At 41.4% G+C, this 19,199-nt stretch overlaps 1 protein-coding gene across 1 annotated transcript in view; it reads right to left on the bottom strand.

Annotated features, from left to right (window-relative positions):
• Positions 1 to 18,853, bottom strand: part of LOC135494759 (uncharacterized) — a 101,965-nt gene extending 83,112 nt beyond the window's left edge. The window contains exon 1 of the mRNA XM_064783029.1: positions 18,725 to 18,853. Within this exon, the coding sequence (XP_064639099.1) occupies positions 18,725 to 18,778 (54 nt within the window). The 5' untranslated portion in view covers positions 18,779 to 18,853. The remainder of the gene's footprint in view (positions 1 to 18,724) is intronic.
• Positions 18,854 to 19,199: the final 346 nt, after the last annotated feature.

Here is a 19,199-nt window from a genome sequence, read left to right as displayed (position 1 = left end):
TTTGGGTATCTGAAGCCTTGCAAATTATGCTTTTTCTTCTCATTTTTCGAAGCCAGGTTAGGTGAAGATGACGAATGTACGCAGCGTATTTTTATGTTTTCAAACAATAACAAGGAACGTAATCCGCCACCGAGGTTGTTTGTAGCTCTCCCCTATGGTAGTTGATAAAGCTTGGAATCAGTGAAACCATGTAACCAGTGATAAACCTTGGAATAGTCAGTACTAAACCGTGGAATCACTGTGCAAGTATCGCGTGAAATCGGGCGCGTTCCTTCCACGATTTATACCCTCCCAACTGCCAATCTCGTCCCAGCTGACTTTATTGATAGCAATTTGCCAGTTGTTCCAGAATCAACCTTTTTGTGGAGGATGACGTCATCATTGAATGCATTGGAAATGTGTTGTTGTCGTTAAAAAAACAACTTATATTCATGACGGGCCCATTTGCATATATCTAATTATTGCTCTTCGATGAAAGCAAAAGTAAGCTTTTGTGATTGTTTTGTATTCCATATACTAAAATAAAACGTTTTTATTAGAAGAATCATTTGTATATATAATGCTCTGATAAAGCTCAGTAGATATGACAAACATGCACACGGGAATCCCTAAAAAATGTGTCCGCTCAGATCTGGTTACATCACGAAAATATCTCTACATCCCTCGATGTGTACATGAATATGTACGAAATCGCTCACAGCGAAGGAATTTATTCACATTTTTCATCTCCAAACCCGGCTTAAACCTTTGGTAATAAACCTTCTTCTACGTTTCTACGGATAAGTGCCAGCCGGTACTGCATGATGTAGTCAATCTTCTCTGTATCACCCTGTATGATCACAAAGCTCCGTAGTTCAAATAGGCCCCGTGTGGTGGCGTAGTAAGCGGAGCGCTGATTGGTCCATATTATGGGTGTGTGGTGGGCTTGTCGTGACGTGCATGCCTATATTTGGGAGATCAGTAATGTACACTGGAGGCGAGGTATGACTGGGTTGTTCTAAAATATAGATTATTGAATCGGATATGCGACTGATTTCTAAACTACCGTCAAATTCCGATATGATCATGTAAAAATAAGCTCCAAATATTGATTCGTAACCACCTTAGGTTCAAATGGCTTTATTTCATGTTTTTATGCATTTTTAAGACTGATTCCAAGGTTTATCACTGGTTTCAAGGTTTCACTGGTTCCAAGCTTTATCACCTACCCTCCCCGATTCGTCAAGCAAAAAGGAAAAATCGATAACTACTGCAAGACGTCACAGTGTAGATCCATGGCTCCAGGCAGCGCCTTACTAGTGCATCGGACCACATGGAGAGGATCGACGCATGGAGGACTAACTCGGGCCAAATAGGAGTCAACATCAGTGTTACGGCCAAACCTATGAAAGTTATCAGTTCTGAATTATCCCGCAATGAAACTTGTTTGCCTTGGCGCTAGCAGTGCTATCTGATGGAGTTTGCGCACTAGTCAGCGTGGGGGGGGGGGGGGGGGGGGGGCGTATATAGGTCACTGCATCAACATCTCGCAGCATACAATACGCTATCCAGCTAGTTATCTTTGATATAAGCAATTTTTCCGTTTTTAACGCCAACGCAAGAAATTAAGTGATGATCCCAAAGGAGGCAAACATTTCGGTAAGCGAAAATGCACTTGCATTTATTATTCCTGTTAGTTTCGCCCCAGTTATTGGACTTTAATATTGATTCATTTGATGCAGCATCGACGCTAAGAAGATGTACAGAGTATACATTACCGGCGTGTAGTGTCTGTCGTAGTCTCAAACAAAGCACGCAGTCGTTTAGTTTATGAGTGTTTAATTACGGTAGAAGCAGAGGTTAAATTGGTTGGTTAGGCCTTGGACTTATTTCGGAGTTTATTACCGCTTTTATTCTCGGCTGCTTTGGGACTTGGTATACATTTGTATCATATTAGTTTGTTGTTCTAAAGTGCGTTGCGCTAGTGAGACTGGGGGCGTATCATTGTTTATCGGCTGCTCGGGATTCTGGACTTCGTTATTATCTACTTTTGCCAATACTAGTACCAAGTATTATGAAGTCTGCTGGTATAGCTGACCTGAATGTGTTTTGGTATTTGGCTGTTTTGTATAGAACGTATGCTTGTATAACGTTGTGATGCTAGCAATATTGGTTGCTATGCTATCAGCAGTGCTGCCCTCTTTTATTGAATCACTACACTAAAACTGTGATTCTCTATTATTTAAATTTATCCTTAAAGCTGAACTGCATTATTCTTTGAGGGAATTCTTAAGTCGTTTTTGTTTATGTATTTACAGTTAATCGCCGCCACCGCAATTGTAGCTGTATTTCATTGAAGATAAAGAAGATATCATTAACTTCGTTTATTGACTTCATTTATGGTTGCCATGCGCATTGACAAAGTTGCCAAGCTCAGACGTGGTCATCACAATCAGAATACATTATCAATACAAGCTTATATTGTTGCAGACCATAGAGTTGCTTGTCCCCTTGTGCTCTAATTACGAAGAATAAAGCTTGGTGCGTAGTAGCTCATTCAAATACGTACAAACTTGCTAATATCAATTTTGGCAAATTAAAATTACATTGTACCTCAGTCCACTAGAAAGGTCATAAGGTATTCGAATGCGCATGTAAATGGTATCAAATTATTTGAAATACAGTGGAACCACCCTTAGCGGACACCTTTCTATTGAGGACAACCTCTCTCTTAAGGACAATTTATTTGGTCCCAAATTGTTTCTTTCAATTCAATTTGACCTCTCTTATCAGGACACCTCTCTACTAGGACATCACTTTTCAGTCCCGATGTTGTCCCTAATAGAGATGTTCTATTGCAGTGATTTGTTTTCATCAAGGCACCCCCTCCTAAATGGAATATGTAACATGCATGTAGGATTCATGACCTCCATGTTCATACACATGAGTCCACTTATTGGACAATATTGGCATAACCTCCCTATTAAGGACAGGCTTCTATATAACGGACACCAACGCCCAGTCCAATGGGTGTCCGCAATAGAGAGTTTGTGTTGTAGCTTGATCCTTCAGTCAGATTTTGAATTTTTCCTTTCTTTGTGTTATTGGTTGATGGAAACTACTTATGAAGAATAGGAGGTGACTGGGCAGCCGGCAGCTGGGTGATATTGCCCTTAATAATACCAATGAATGTGATGTGATCAATAATGTTAGGAAAAAAAGGTTTTAATCCCAAACCGTTGGTTCCTTTTTAAAACGAACTGGAAAAACGTCAGAATCAAAATACAACAATAATTCATGGCTACATGCACACACCAGTAATTCAGTGCGCGAAACTTGGTTGCCCGCATTGCAAAAAAAATCATTTGTATTTCAGATACATGATGTCACTTACCAGCATGAATGCATTTTTCCATTATGAAAGCATACTTTTTCATGAATCATGAATATCTGCTGTTGTTCTTTAATAACCTCTCGTTCAGGATCTTGCCGTGACGTGCTCGAACAAACCTAGGCTGACAAGGAATGACCTTCAGGCGACATTGATAATGAAATGAAAAGTCCCGAACAAAGAACTTGTTTTTTTATTCACACTTCATTCTCTCCGATGTTTACTGTCTTATCACGCTTGCCAAAACCAATTTCGCTGAAGAACAGACGCAAAGTTTCCATTGATTAAAAACGACTTAAGACGCCGCTTGGATTGCTGATCACTTTGATTAATAAACCACCGACCATCAGCGCGGCCGGTTTTTTCTTCATGATCAGGAGACCGCTTGCTGATTGTTCCTATAACATTAAGGTGACGGAATTTTCAACAGTCGATTCCTTCGCATCTCAAATCCTAAAATAATTTTAAAACAAATAAAATCGGCTTACTGGTAGTGGATAATGATAAGCTACATTTTACTGTAGGGAGGGAGGCTAAGGGCATGCCTGAGAATGTGGATGACTGGACCGTACAGATTGTCCACACTGATGAGGCATTTTATTCTTAGCAGTTGGAACGTATCGAACTTAAATGCAAAATATACGTGTCCAAAATTAGGAAATAATGTTAAAAGCTCTCTATATGCCTACAGTTACATGTGCACATGACTTGTGACGAACCGACTTACTTTGATTTCATATGGATTGTTTTCGAATATATTAGTATTATTGTATAAAGTCAGATAATTTTAAAAACTACATGAAATCAAAATCGATGTTGACTATAAGTTTTAGAGGCATCTGTATAAGTTCGTTCAAGGATAGGAGAAAACAATGTTCGTCACCGTTAAGGTGAATTGCACACGAGAAAAAAACCCGGATTCTGAAACAGAATATTAAAGACTGAGAAGTACTTCGATGCTGTAAAGAATGTAAGTTTGATCAGGAGAGGAACACAGAAAATTCGCCTCTCTGGCCATCATTTTTACATTGAAACTCACTGGCAAACTTAACAAGGTTTACGATTTTGGTCTCTTCGCAAAGCAGGTAACGTTGTAGATGAAATTCACGTGAATTAAGAGTAGCAGTCTTGGAGCATTGTTAAAAACTGAGTATGCACATCCAAAAATACTCTCTTTTACACATTAAGAGGTCAGTCCTTGTAAACTTGGTAATACCACCCTCTGTTAGTATTGGAAGGTCAAATATACCAATATAGGCCCTACATTAAGCCCGATTGTTCAGAAATTCATGTACCACCTGTTAGTAATGACCACCATTGGAAATGATAAATTCTAGTAGCCAATGGATCATAGAATTGGGCTGTGTTATCAGTTAATCATGTTTTTCTGTACACTCTTGGAACTGACCTCTTAATGTTTAGAAAAAAAGTACTGTCTTTTCATCTCCAAACGGTCGATCCCTAATATTCAGGCCAAACCCCTTCATAATGGTTATGCAGAGGGCCTTTGTATAGCAATAACCAATTGCAGCTGCCCGTCAATACGAGCGGGCCTAGTTGGCTCACCGTGGGGGAGTCTATACAATACCGCAGTGTCCAGCGTCCGGCGGCGTCGTCGTCGTCATCGTCGTCGTCGTTGTCCGTCGTCCGTCGTCATCGTCGTCGTATCCTATTTCAAAAACAGTGGCACGTTTCTTAACCGCTAGGGCTATGAACTTGAAACTTTGTACACATGACCCCTCAGGTCAGGCGACCACTGACAATGAATTTCGGTCCGATCTTATTCTTAACTTGGCCACCAAGGGGCCAGAAGTGGAAACTTAAAAAGTGTGATATCTCTCTTGTGAGTGACCCGTTTTTGATAAAATTTTTATGGTAGGTACTCCTAGCAAGAGTACATCACATATCAGACGGGTTTTTGATTTTTTTCAAGGTCACAGAGGTCAAATGGTGTAAATTGGCCGTTTGAGTGTAACTACGGCACGTTTCTAAACCGCTAAAGCTATGAACTTGAAATTTGGTGCACATGAATCCCTTTGTCATATAACCGCAGACCCTGAATTTCGGTCTGATCTGATTCTTCACTTGGCCACCAGGGGGGCCAAAGGTAAAAAAGGTAAAAAGTGCAATCTCTTACTAATTAGTGGCTTGTTTTCGATGACATTTCTATGTTAGGTACTCCTAGCAAAGATACATCAGATATCTTATGGGTTTTTGATTTGACCTAATTTTAAGGTCACAGAGGTCAAATGATGTAAATTCGCCAATTGGGTGTAACTGTGGCACGTTTCTTTACCGCTAAAGCTATGAACTTGAAATTTGTTACACATGACTCCCTATGTCATGTTACCTCTGACAATGAATTTCGGTCCGATCTGATTCTTGATTTGGCAAACCTAAAAAGTGTGATATCTCTCTTATGAGTGACTCGTTTTCGATAAAACTTTGATGATAGGTTCTCCTAGCAAGGATACATCACATATCATATGGATTTTTGATTTGTCCAAATTTCCAAGGTCACATAGGCCAAATGGTGTAAACTAATCGTTTGAGTGTAACTATGGCACGTTTCTTAACCGCAAAAGCTATGTACTTGAAATTTGGTTCACATGACTCCCTACGCCATGTAACATCGAACACCGAACTTTAATCCGATCTGATTCTCGACTTGGCCACCAGGACGCCAAAACTAAAAAAGGGAAAAAGTGCAATATCTCGCTTATTAGTGACTTGTCTCATAGCAACCCGTTCCGCTCGGACGTTCTACAGACTGTAGTAGTTATGGAGCCTTTGAGGAAAAGATGAAACGTCCAGTGGCCATTGTGCTCACCGTATAGATATTTGGTACTTTGGAATTCAACCAGGTTAAGAAACATTGTACATGTATAGTATATAGGTCAAACCAAAGTCGGTATGACATGTGATGTATCGTTGCTTGGAGTAAGTACCACAAGAATATCATCAAAAACAAGTCACTAATAAACGAGATATTGCACTTTTTACCTATTTTAGTTTTGGCGTCCTGGTGGCCAAGTTGAGTACCAGATCAGATCGAAAATTGGTGTCCGAGGTTACATGACGTAGGGAGTCATGTGTACCAAATTTCAAGTTCATAGCTTTAGTGGTTAAGAAACGTGCCATAGTTACACTCAAACGACCAATTTACGCCATTTGACCTCTGTGACCTTGACAAGTACGTCAAATCAAAAACCCGCATCATATGTGATGTATCCTTGCTAAGAGTATCTACCATAAAATTTTTACCAAAAAACTAATCAGTAATAAGCGAGATATGGCACTTTTTACATTTTTGGTTTTGGCCCCATGGTGTCCAAGTTAAGAATCAGACCGGACCGAAAATCAGTGTCACAGGTCATCTGGTTTAGGGGGTCATGTGTACCAAGTTTAAAGTTCATAGCTTTCGTGGTTAAGAAACCTTGAAAATAAGGTCAAATCAAAAACCCGTAGGATATGTGATGTATCCTGCTCTGAGTACCTACCATGAAAATAAAATTGAAAACAAGTCACTATTAAGCGAGATATTGCACTTTTTACCTTTTTAGTTTTGGCCCCCTGGTGGCCAAGTCGAGAATCAGATCAGACCGAAATTCGTTGTCATAGGTTATATGATGTAGGGAGTCATGTGTACCAAATTTCAAGTTCATAGCTTTATTGGTTAAAAAAAAGGTGCCACAGTTACACTCAAACGGCAAATTTATGCCATTTGACCTCTGTGACCTTGAAAAGTAGGTCAAATCAAAAACCTGTATGATATGTGATATATCCTTGCTAGGAGAACCTACCATAAAAATTTCATCAAAAATAAATCACTAATAAGTGAGATATCACACTATTTATGTTTTCAGTTTTGGCCCCCTAGTGGCCAAGTTAAGAATTAGACCGGCCCGAAATTCAGTGTCAAATGTTATCTGACCTAGGGGGTCATGCATACAAAGTTTTGAGTCCATAGCCCTAGCGGTTAAGAAACGTGCCACTGTTTTAAAAATAGGATACGACGACGACGACGGACGACGGACGACGGACACTGCGGTGTTGTATAGACTCCCCTAAGGTGAGCCAAAAAGGAGCTATTCGGTGTCTGAGAAGTTGCGATACTTGAGAGACTTTGAGAGGGCCCTCAGTCATGGTACCATCACCACGATGACAGAATTCGCCAACCACTACAAAGTACCCGTCGACACGTTTCGAAAGTGGGACCTGGCTGACCATGAGCGAAAGGATGCGGGAAATAGGGGAAACGATCGTTAGGTGAAGCAGAGGTCCATTGGCACGTGGCCCGAGGTGGTTAACGAACTCAAACTGGTTTCAGGATTTGCGAGACAGATGTCTACCTGTTGCCATTGAAGATACAGGAAAAGGCCATGGAGCTGTTTCGTGCCTGGTGGGGTGCGTTACCTGAAGACCGCAGACAACACGTATGTAACTGAAATAAAACCGTAGCTCCACGATTTTCATGCATCCAATGGCTGGGTTGAACTATTTATGAAGCGAAAGAATATCTCTCATCGAAAAGTCACAAAGAACACGAGGACCGCAGTCCAATTCTGGTACAGACTTTTCGTGATGACGTCACATAAATCATTGATCGTTTCGGGATACCCTTCCGCCTTGTATTTAACATGGACCAAACTTTCGCACTGTTTGACTTTCGGCCACTCTACACCCTCAATGAAAAAGGTGCAGATGCTGAAGACGTCAGAACGTCAAGGTCCAATGCCAAGTTGAGGTTCACAGTTTCTCTCTGTGTTGCAGCAAATAGCGATAAACTACGAGCTCACATGACCGTCCCTCGAAGAGGATTCCTTCGGCAACTCAATGCGTTGGAAGATGTTCCTGAAAATGTTATTGTAACATCATCTCAAACCGGATTGGTTAATGAGGAGACGATCCATCATTGGCTTGACGAGGTCTTCGCACCGTACGTCCAGGCAGCACAAGCTGAACACTTTGCCCTGTTGGTGGATCGCTACCCGGTATACCGCACTGAGAAGGTCGGATTACGTGTCACTGAAGAAGGCGGAATCCTTGAATTCATCCCTGATGGGTGTACCTCCATGGCACAACCCTTAGATCGTACAGTCATGACATCTTTCAAAAGTCACGCTCGAAATGCATGGAAGGCTTGGAAGATATGAATAGGAATAGGAAAATACGATGAAGCTGGGCAGTGTGATCAGATCGGCCTTAGTGATGTGGTGCAGATAATCAGCAATGCCTGGGAATCTGTCAATCCCGAAGTCATAGTGAATGGTTTTGAGGTTGCCTTCCGCCCAGGGAACATCGACGCCACAGGTTCTCAGGCAGTTCTCGACGATGATGTAGACGATGACGAGCATGGTCTGCAGTTGGTCAAACCGTCAGATGATGAGAACCAGCAGTAAACGCCTGGCCCATCGGGGGAAGCCATCATTGGCAACCTTCTTAAAACTAAGAAAAAATAAAATTGATAAAATGAAAAATTAATCAATTAATCAATTTAATTAATTTGATTAATTTAATTTAATTTAATCAATTAAATTCTAAAAGAAAATGAAAAAGAAAAAAAGGTGAAAGATCAATAATTTTTTTGGAGCGGCGTGTTGGAGTAAGTTGTATAGATGCAGTGCCATCTGAACAGCACCGTTACAACCTGCTTACACTCGCAAGTCCATCACCATTCCGTGACCGGCTGCTTAATTTGTGTTAGGTTTCTAACATTGGTGTCTTACCGCTTGCATCATCTCCTCAGTAAGACTATTAATTAACCGCCATTTGCCAATTGAGCAGCTGGACGCTGAAGTGTTATCGGCCGCTCCGTTAGCTATGTCCGCCATGTCCGGCAGTCGGGTTGACAGCTCCCACTTTTTTCGTATAATTTTCTATTCTCTGGACCGTTAAACTAAACATTGGGCAGGTAGGAGCCTCAAAAGGCCAGCTAAGAACTTTCGTATGTGAACTGTATTAGTTTGGAACGATGGATGAAATGTTGGGGGAGGTAAATTCCTCCAAGTTCAATGTCTCTTTGTCTGACACTCTATCCGAGCCCTGTTCGCAATGTCCAATGTAGAGCGATGTACTACCGCCCGACCAATTGTGGTACGAGCGTTTCGATGATGAACTTATAAACCTGCCTAGAGATACGTATGTAGAAAAGATTCTTGTCATTTCGATACGGACCGTTATACAACAGAACTCTATACGGCCAAACTATATGAGAGGGCTCTAAACTTGCGTCCGAATGATTGTCGAAGCTCCGAGCCCGTTAAACGGAAGACCACAAAGGCCTCTGCCAAACGGAGCAAATTCGCTAAGGACTGCTAATTGTTACGAACATTTATTGATGGAGCCCCGTTGGAAGACATTAAGGAGGTCTTTTTCAGCAAAGGAAGGGCCCCATCCCCATCAGGGTAGCGTTCGTGCACCGATAATTCAGCTGAGAGTGTAAATACTCCATGGAAAGGCAACCCGCCATGGTTCGATTTCCACAACAAAGGCGCCGGTGTAACAGTAACAAATGCCCCCCCCCCCCCTCCTTGAAAAAGTGTCCGTCCCTATTGTATTCTGCAACATGGTTCTATAGAGACCCTGACCGTCAATAGCTCAGAGGTTGAAGCGCATAAGAGAATCCCTTGTTTCTCGGGCATTCTATCCTTGGACATTTTAAACTTCTTTACGGTTCATTCGGAACAGTGATTAACCACAAATTGAAAGTGAGCTCAAGGAGGTTAAGCAGAGTCAGGATGAGTCCAAGACGCGCCGATCCGAGGGGATCGGTAAACTGAAAGATATCAAAGAGGTCATTGAGGGGCAGATTCGAAATCTATCTAAAAAAAACGCTCTTCTGAGAGGTGAATGTGATAAACTTGTGAGGACCTTAGAACGGAAAAAAGGCAAAGCTAGCGTGGGAAAGACTCAAAGACACACACGAATCTGGTGTGTGCAAATTGCGTAACGACATAAAACTGTTAAAATCAGATCTGAAATCAATAGCCGAGGACGTTTCAAAGCTTATGGTAAGGGACGATTCTAAACTTCCAGCTGCTACGTAAGAAACAACTGCGCTTTGCCCAAGGGTCAGCGCAGTCGAACGCGACATCGTCAAAATGAAACTGTCGTCTGAGACGTACGCTTCTGCGACTGTCTCGGAAAGAGACAACACTGAACTTCTCGCTACTCACAAAGAAACAACTGCGCTTCGCTTTAGGGTCAGCGTAGTTGAACGCGATATCACCAAAATGAAACTGTCGCCTGAGACGTATGCTGCTGCTACAGCCTCTAAACCTCCATCACCGCAGCATGAGTCGATTTCTCTTGAACCACCAAGGAACATCGAGACAATTGTCACCAGGAGTACTGGTAATACGAAATCACTGCCCGAAACGCATGAGCATTCTCAGAATGCCTCACTCTCTACCGGAGCTTATGGATTCGTTGGGGTTGTACGCAAACCACGTCGGAGGAGAGCACCTCTTTTCTTGGGATTTATTTCGCCCCGCACAACCTCCGAATCGATCGCCAAATTTCTTACGGACCACGATATCAAGTCGCCTACAGTTCGACTTATCAAAAGTAAAATCAGGGGAACTCAATCAGCAAAAATCATCGTGGACCTCGAGGATAAAGATGTCCCAGAAAGCTACCGCCCAATTTCTTTGTTGCTGTCATTGTACAAGTTGTTAGAAAGATTGATACTTTCACGAATTAACGCGAGGATAGTTGAAAATAACATTACCTTTCAAAACAAACAGCAAAGCGCGTATCAGACAGGAAGAAGCTGCGTCTCCACTTCCTTCGTTTTGCAAGAAACTGTTGCACAAATGCTTGAGAGGCATTCGAAAGTCTATGCATGCTTCTTAGATACCGCCAAGGCATTTAACACTGTTTGGCATGGTGGCCTACTGCACGAACTATTTATGTTTGGAGTACAAGGTCCTCTGTGGAGTCTCATTAAATCGTGCTACTCGGATATTGAAAGCTGTGTGGTCGAAAACGGTGTACAAATCTGATTGGTTTAACGTTCGCCAGGGCGTCAGATAAGGGGGAATACTGACGCCATGGCTGGACATATTGTACATTAACGAGTTATGCGACAATTTAGACAGCCTAGGTGACGGTGCTCAACACGGCGAAATCAACTGCGGATCTCCGTGTCATGCGGATGACTTAGCTTTACTCTCCTTAATCAAACACGGAATGGACCGCGTGCTTTCGAGCAGTTTCCGATATTCGATAAAATGGAGATATGACTTTAACCATGACAAATGTGCAATACTAGTTTTTGGTGAATTCCTGCTACAGTGGGCACGATTGAAAGAACTTCGTACATGGAATATGGGACCTAAGTCTCTCGCTCAAAGCATGTCCAGTGTGCACCTGGGAATAACACTGAACAAGTATCCGAAAGCGTCCAACATTGCAATATCTGCCGCTCAAAAGCTGAAAGCTCATGTCAATCTTAGGGCCAGGAATCCAACCCAACTCGTTCAACCCGATTTGCAGCTTAAAACTTTATCGTCTAGTTTGCATTCCTAAAGCACTTTATGGATGTGAACTTTGGTCCCAACTAACCGATTCGGACCGTCTAATTCTCGAACGAGCCCATCGCTTCTGTTTAAAACTTTTGCATGGCTTCAGCAGACACAACAGAGCTGTGATAACGCAATCTATGACAGGAAAATGCAGCATGAGAGGACTCTTGGACGAGAAATGTATTCTGTTCTTCAAACAACTCTCTGCAATGTCCGAGCAATCACTGCCGCTCAAAGTATTTGAATTTCGCCATAACTCACTGTGTCAAGGGGAAAACAACGCTCACCTAGGTTTCATTCCTTACTTATGGCTACCTTATAATGCGCTAAATTAGATAGATATGGTCTCCGTCACATTCTTGAAAGTTTCATAAGCATTGGAACATTTTATTTACCTGAATTGCCGCCAGGCCAGACACTTAAATCACTGATTAAGATATCCATTCTCAATCACGAGAACATTGCTTTCACAGAAGACTGTACAACAAATGGACTTGACAGAACTCTCAAAATTGAGAATTCAATTGACTATTCTTCACTCATCTGGCTTGCAACTTTAGAATATCCATGCATCAAGAGACATTTTGCTTTCCTCGCGAGACTTAACACACTTACTATTCTCTCAGAGCCAGTGTAACAGTAACAATTACCACCCTGGAAAAAGTGACCGGCCCTATTGTATTCTGCAATATGGTTCTATAGAGACCCTGACCGTCAATAGCTCAGATATTGAAGCGCATAATAGAATCCTTTGTTTCCCGTGCATTCTATCCTAGGACATTTTAAACTTCTACACCGGCACAGTCCACTAGATGCTCTAAGTTCTTCATTGACCCACATGTACATTTCTTCTGTTGTTGTTCAGACTTCATCAGTGCAAATCGTGAACTATTTTGGCAACGTATGGAGAACGAATGTAATGTACATGTATATGTTGATGCTGCTCTTTGGAATATGGATGATTGCGAGCTTTCCGGAACGCTGCTCGGTCGGCAGATGGATGGACTGGATTACACCGACAATATGACATAGCTAAAAATTGTAGCTGAAAGCTGGATGGTCAACACGTGATCATCTACATGATCTAAGCATGTTCAACATACAGTGCATGACTCTCATTGTAATACCGCACTGCGGCCGACGTCAAATTACCAATACCAATCTTTACATACTTTACTTACACTTTTACTTGTTGTTACACCACCTTGTTCTCACATTTTTTTTGTCTTCTAACTAAAGGAGGAATAAACAGATACATATTACTTAATCGCCACACCCTAATTGAGCAGCGGGACGTTGAAGTATTATCGGCCGCTCCGTTAGCCCGCCGTTAAAAGTTTAGGGCACGCGCAGCTGACGTCTGTAGTGGTGCCTATTTCTACCGAATCGCCCGACATCAGAAAGGGTTAAAGACATGAATGGCAGGATGAATCATTGAAGCAGTCATTTACTCTATACAAGATTTCGTATGAATGAAAGACGCCATGTCTATTTCGCACTGCTCGCACCAACTCGGCCCTCGCCAGGCATATCATAAAGTAGGCTGAGCTTGGATTCTTTATTCAACCAATCGGAGCGAGCGCAATGCTGAAGCATTGTGTGCGACGGCCTGCACAATGCATAGACACGCATGGTAAGTGGTCGCTTAAAGAAACCTGGTATCTACCTCTCACGGCAGTCATCGTCTGATCGAAGTTTTCGATGAATTAAAACAGTGAGATACATGTAGGACGTAGATTCCTTTGAGCAAGGTTAGACAAAATTTGCAGAGAAACTCATCGTGCCACAGGGTTGCACCTGCTCTCAAGGAGTTGATGGTGTACACCGAACGTTTAACATCGAGTGTAGCCTGATTACAAAGTGTTATTTGCATCTTAAATAATAAAGACGCGTCAAGTGTTTAATGCTTCTTTCAGCCAGAGGGTAAGACACGGCGGTTAATACCCCAAGTTGACGAAGCAAGCAAATCTGCTACTGATGGACGATGCGCGCGTTCATGATATAAAATGTCTATTTTTCAGGATTATGAAAATGACATTACCTTATTTTGCCCTTACCCCGCAGTTAAAGGAATTCAGGCCTAGCCTTATACAGGGTCGTATTGTCTTTAAACAAATCGAAAATCCGTTCGAACCTCGGCCAGAATTCCCAGGGCAAATCTTGATGATATCGACCCCCACAAAACAATTTTCAGGGTTGTCGATAGGCCTAAAACGGCACGGGCAAATAAACGTGATGGATGGAGAACCCTGCCTCATCATTGTTTAATAACAGGCCGAAGTGAGTCCAATATTACCCATGCTGTTATAGAATCGGCGAGCTCGCACCGTCTTCAATTATAATTTTTCATACATTATCACCCAAATGTTTTTTCAAGCAAATGATAACCAGAATGCCGGTGTACATTATAACCAGAATGTCGGTGTAACAGTTTTAAATGCCCCGCACCCCAAAAGACTTTTTAAACCCGGTTGTATGGTAATGAGTTATGTCTGATGATTTAACCCCTTCTGTACGTTTCAACTCCCCGGTTGTTGGTAACATGCAGGAGCTTATCCTAGAGTATAACATTGCCGATAACTAGCTCATACATGTAAAGGTTATATATATGGACTCAAGAACAATGAATGCATTCGATAAAGAATGAAATTCAAGAATAAAATGAGCTCGCTTTTGGGCGCCTTGCACGAACTTGTAGGTTGAGAGATCAGAGGGGGCTTTGCTCCGTTGCACTCTTGACTAGCAAATCTAGCCACCTTTTTAGTCATTCGGCAACCTGTCGACTATCGAATGTCACAGCACGTCCAGACTTGTGTCAGAAGAAAGGTCTTTAGCAGCATTATCGATCCCGACACCTTTAGTAGTCTACGCCTGGGCGACTCTGGAAATCACCACCGGTCCAATTTTCAACGCACTACCCCTGAAAAGTGCCTTCGACCTGTCTAGTTGCACATTTGAAAAACCGAACAAACAGTGGAAAGGTGACAGCAAAAAAGGAACCAGTCATCCTGGCTAAAAAGCAGTTCATATGAAATGCCCGAAACTTGCAACGTCAAAGAGAGATTGATATTCGACCAGGCCTCAGACCTGCCTAAAAGACGGCCCGCCTTTTCTCCGGTAACGAAAGGGTTTGGTTTATCCTTTGACCCAAACACTCAGTCCTGCATTATGACTGGTTTTCCTACCACACCGAATAAGCAACTTAATGTTACTGATTAGTGCTCCACCGATTAGTACGTTTTGGAGCCTCCGCATTCAAAAACAAAATGATTCATACTTGACGGAGAGGTTTCCTAGCTTGAAGAGTTTTTCGTGATAATTCCTTGCCAGCAATTAGTACCATACATGTCATTACAGACGGAATAAGGGACGCTACAGATGTGCACTCAAACACGTGCATCAAATGGACCTACACAGAGTTACGAGTCACATTTTTTAGCGTTTACCGAACAATGCAGGAGGCGCTGAAAATGGATTCACTCAAAAACATTACACTGGGCCGGCATGTACGTATCTCGAGACAACTCGTACTTGCGTTTCGGAATTCTTAACTATGAACCATCGGAAGCTGCGAATTCAGTGCATTTACGGATCAGCTGACACGTTCGACAAATTGCTCTCAACTAATCGAACACATTATTATTAGCTGAACTTTTTGTCGGCCAAATTACATTTATTGGCAGCGAAGTAGCCTGAATGCCAATAGAAATAACGTATGATTCACAAGGACACAGGCAATAACATGAAATACTGCACACCGACTTGCTGGCAAAGACATCCCATCATGTGGCCGCAGAGTCATGTTGATCAGTTACCAACAGCAAATCCTAATACCAATCAAGTGGCATCGGAGATACCAGTGTGAAATGTTGAAATTATGTCATGCGCTTTTAATCTCTCAGGTATTAACGGCCATGGTCTCCATAAAACCCTGTAGCATAATCCGTTAGAATATAATAGAGCCGGACACTATTGTCAGGGAGACATTTTCTACTGCTACACCACGAAAATTTCTAGACAAATTGTCCGCCAACAATCACCCTCTGCTTAGATTATGAACTTTGACGTGATAGTTGACTTATGTGAGCAACTGTGTATCAATTTAAAATTTTCATCGGCTGCCGGTTGTGTATTACAAAGCCATGCGGTAGCCAGAATGCAATTTCCTGGACAGCAAATACAAAATAACGAATCGCAAAAATCCCGATTACGAAAAATGCATCGAATAATCAACAACTTTGATACTTTGCTGGCTGCGAATAAAGTGCAATTGTAGCAGTCGAAAGTACTTCCCTGGTAAAGACAGTGTCCGGCCATATTTAATTTTAATTGATTATGGAATTTAGTTCCCGAAGAGTCCATGATGTCAATACCTCAAATATTAAAAGCGAAAAAAGAATCCTTTGTTCCTTGGACATCCTTTCCTGCGGTCGAGAGTCTTCAGGCCGGAGAAAATCACCTCGTGCGATCTCAGGCTGGTGACTCCGATCAGACACTCATACAGTTGTCTTATTAGAAACATTTGTACCGGTAGTCATTTCCGACAGCTCAGAAAATCTAGGTCGGACGACGGTATAAAGTTAATGCCACCAATCAAATTCATGGAAGATGTTCTCCAAGTTTTTTTATGTTGGTAGGAAAACAGATTTCAACGCGACATTCAGAAAGGTATCAGCTTTGTAGCCTCCTGCTTTTAAAAGGGCGCGCCGTTCGAATTGAATTGTGGGCAGGAAAATAGAAATCAAGTTATACACAATGCCTTATGCAGCTATCATGCTTGCAAATTTGCTAAAACTTGGTATACATAGTATCTGTATATCTGTACACACCGGCGAAATTGAAATTTATATTCAGTACGTATTTATGCTTTTATAAAATTTCAAAATTTCCAGATGTGCAGTAGGTTTTGCCCAGTTTTTAAGTTACGAACCTGATACATGTTTGGCTGTATATTATTACATTCTGTTCTGATACTTTTGGAATATACTTACTGCATATTGAAAGTTCCAATTCTGGAAATATTTAGTTATTGAATTATTTTTGTCGGTGCCTTACTATAAAAGTGATATTTTCTTGGTTCAGCATAAGGCCTACCCGTTCGTTAAATATTTTTAATTTGAATTATACAGTTAGTTAAGTTTAAGGAAATTCGATTGCTTAGTTTAAATTTGCCGCCCGCGGTATCGAAACTGCATGTGCTCGATCCCTGCGAGAATCATAAATTCACACTCCACACAATTCATACTCCAATGAGGTGGATTTTTTGTCCCGACAACGATTTGACGGGTAAATTCACCTGACAATTGTTATCATTGCGAGTGGCACGTGGGAATAAAAATTGGGAAAGCAGTACATGTAGTTGCCGACAAACTGCGACATCAGAATTTGTCGTTATAATAACAATCATTTTCACATGACTGTGTGATATATAGTAAAAAAATATTATCTTTAAAAAGTGTGTGGGAATGACATTAAGCGGATATTGAAAATGTATTCGAGCCAATGCTATCATCGGTGTAGATAGCAAGCATGCGAAAATCACGAAATCAAATCATATTACTTTGACTGCGTTCAAACATGAAACATCGAAAACTTCCATCATGTTTCAAGTTGGAATATCGCCTGGATAAATTGCTGTGATCCTTTCTGACAATGCGTGGTCAGCTTCCCAAACAACCATTTCCATAAAGAAATTGCTATTGCCTTCCTCTATTGATCACATTTTATGAATCAAGTGAAGTTGTCTTGCAATTATTATCGCTGTAAATGTTTTATAGAGACATTTAAGTCTATTTCATGATTTGTCGCGCTGATCACGAAAAAGTCATAGATTGATTGGCAAAATTCCCAAAATGTGACTAAATATGTTCGTCCATTCTGACGCGTTGTTAGAAATTGGCACTCTAATATGTTTAAGACATGTCAGACTTAAATGTATCACACGGTTGAAGACCCTTGTTCAACTGAGATGTGTTTTATGTGTGAAAAGAAGATTAGTTTGAAAATTATTTTGTTTTCATCGATTCTTCAGATGCAAAATGTTTCTGCACTGAAGGGGTTTTCAAATGGAGTTTTTTGGGAAGAGTCTGAATATAGCCTCAACACTTCGCCAGGTAATTGGTGAATCCCAAGGTGGAAATTAATGTTTTAATCATTCTCAAGCGCATTTCTTTCTTTTGCTATTAGAAAGTGGATTCGAGACGCTCTAGTAAATATAAGATGTTATACATGGTACTTGTATCGAATGAAAAAGGGTACACAACCAAATTTATGGAATTGTAAACTGTACCAGTAGAATAAAAGCACTTCCTGTTATTCTTTATCATAAAGTCGCCACATTCCGAGTAAACCAGAAGTGCATCAGTCAAAATAACAGCGTACAGTTTTAAACATGCATGTCCCCCATAGGAAACTAATACGGTGCAACAGTTTGATTCAAATGTCAAATGGCCACCATGGGCAAATTAGAGAAAGCTTAAAACAGAAATTTCCGCGCAATTGTTGTTATCTTTTTTGAAAGTGATAATATTTCAACCGTATAGTCGATCTGCGGATCGACTCAGATATTACTCAAGAGGCGACCTATCAATATGAGAATGGGTGATAAAATATACCAAAATTTCACACCCCATATTGATACAAAATCCTTTACAGCTGTGCAACTCGGTCCATCATTTGTCAAAGACACGCAACTTGAAACGGCGAAATGCTCAACCAACTCCTTTTCGTCACCCAAAAACAGCGTGTCTGCAAATACCACATTAAGTTGTCACACAACGACTTCAGAAAGGTAATGAATTGCTGATCAAAAGAAAATGTATCCTACCTGAACAAGAACTATAACGGCCAGGCCTAACGTGACGTAAAGAGTAGTACCCATCCTAACTTGTGGAAAGAGTAAGCAATTTCTGTAAAAATACTCCGTGAACACTTCTCCTGTTGTATCTGGGAGACCGCTGGCTTGACGCGAAATGATCTGATGCCACACGTGCTCTGCAATTTATAACTGCCTCGTCACCAGCGCGGTAGCGTGACACTTCCGATCTATTAATACGCGCAGTCTATAATACAGAGCACGTTTAATGATATACCTGGGGGCGAGATATACGAAGTGCCTGCATGTGTCACTAACGTTGGGTATACAAAAGAATTAGAAATACTTCAACCTCACTTCTATGGGGTCAATGATCAAGCTAACATGTACGATTCGCTTGCGAGGGCTGATCATTTTGCTGATTCCCATATGAAAAAAGATATTGATAGCGAAGGAATGTTTGTTCCTCTTCTTCTAGTTTTGACCA

The sequence above is a fragment of the Lineus longissimus genome, chromosome 10 (assembly GCF_910592395.1).
Source record: "Lineus longissimus chromosome 10, tnLinLong1.2, whole genome shotgun sequence".
NCBI lineage: Eukaryota > Metazoa > Nemertea > Pilidiophora > Heteronemertea > Lineidae > Lineus > Lineus longissimus.
The sequence above is the reverse complement of the archived record's forward strand: the minus strand, read 5'-3'. Positions and strand labels throughout refer to the sequence as shown.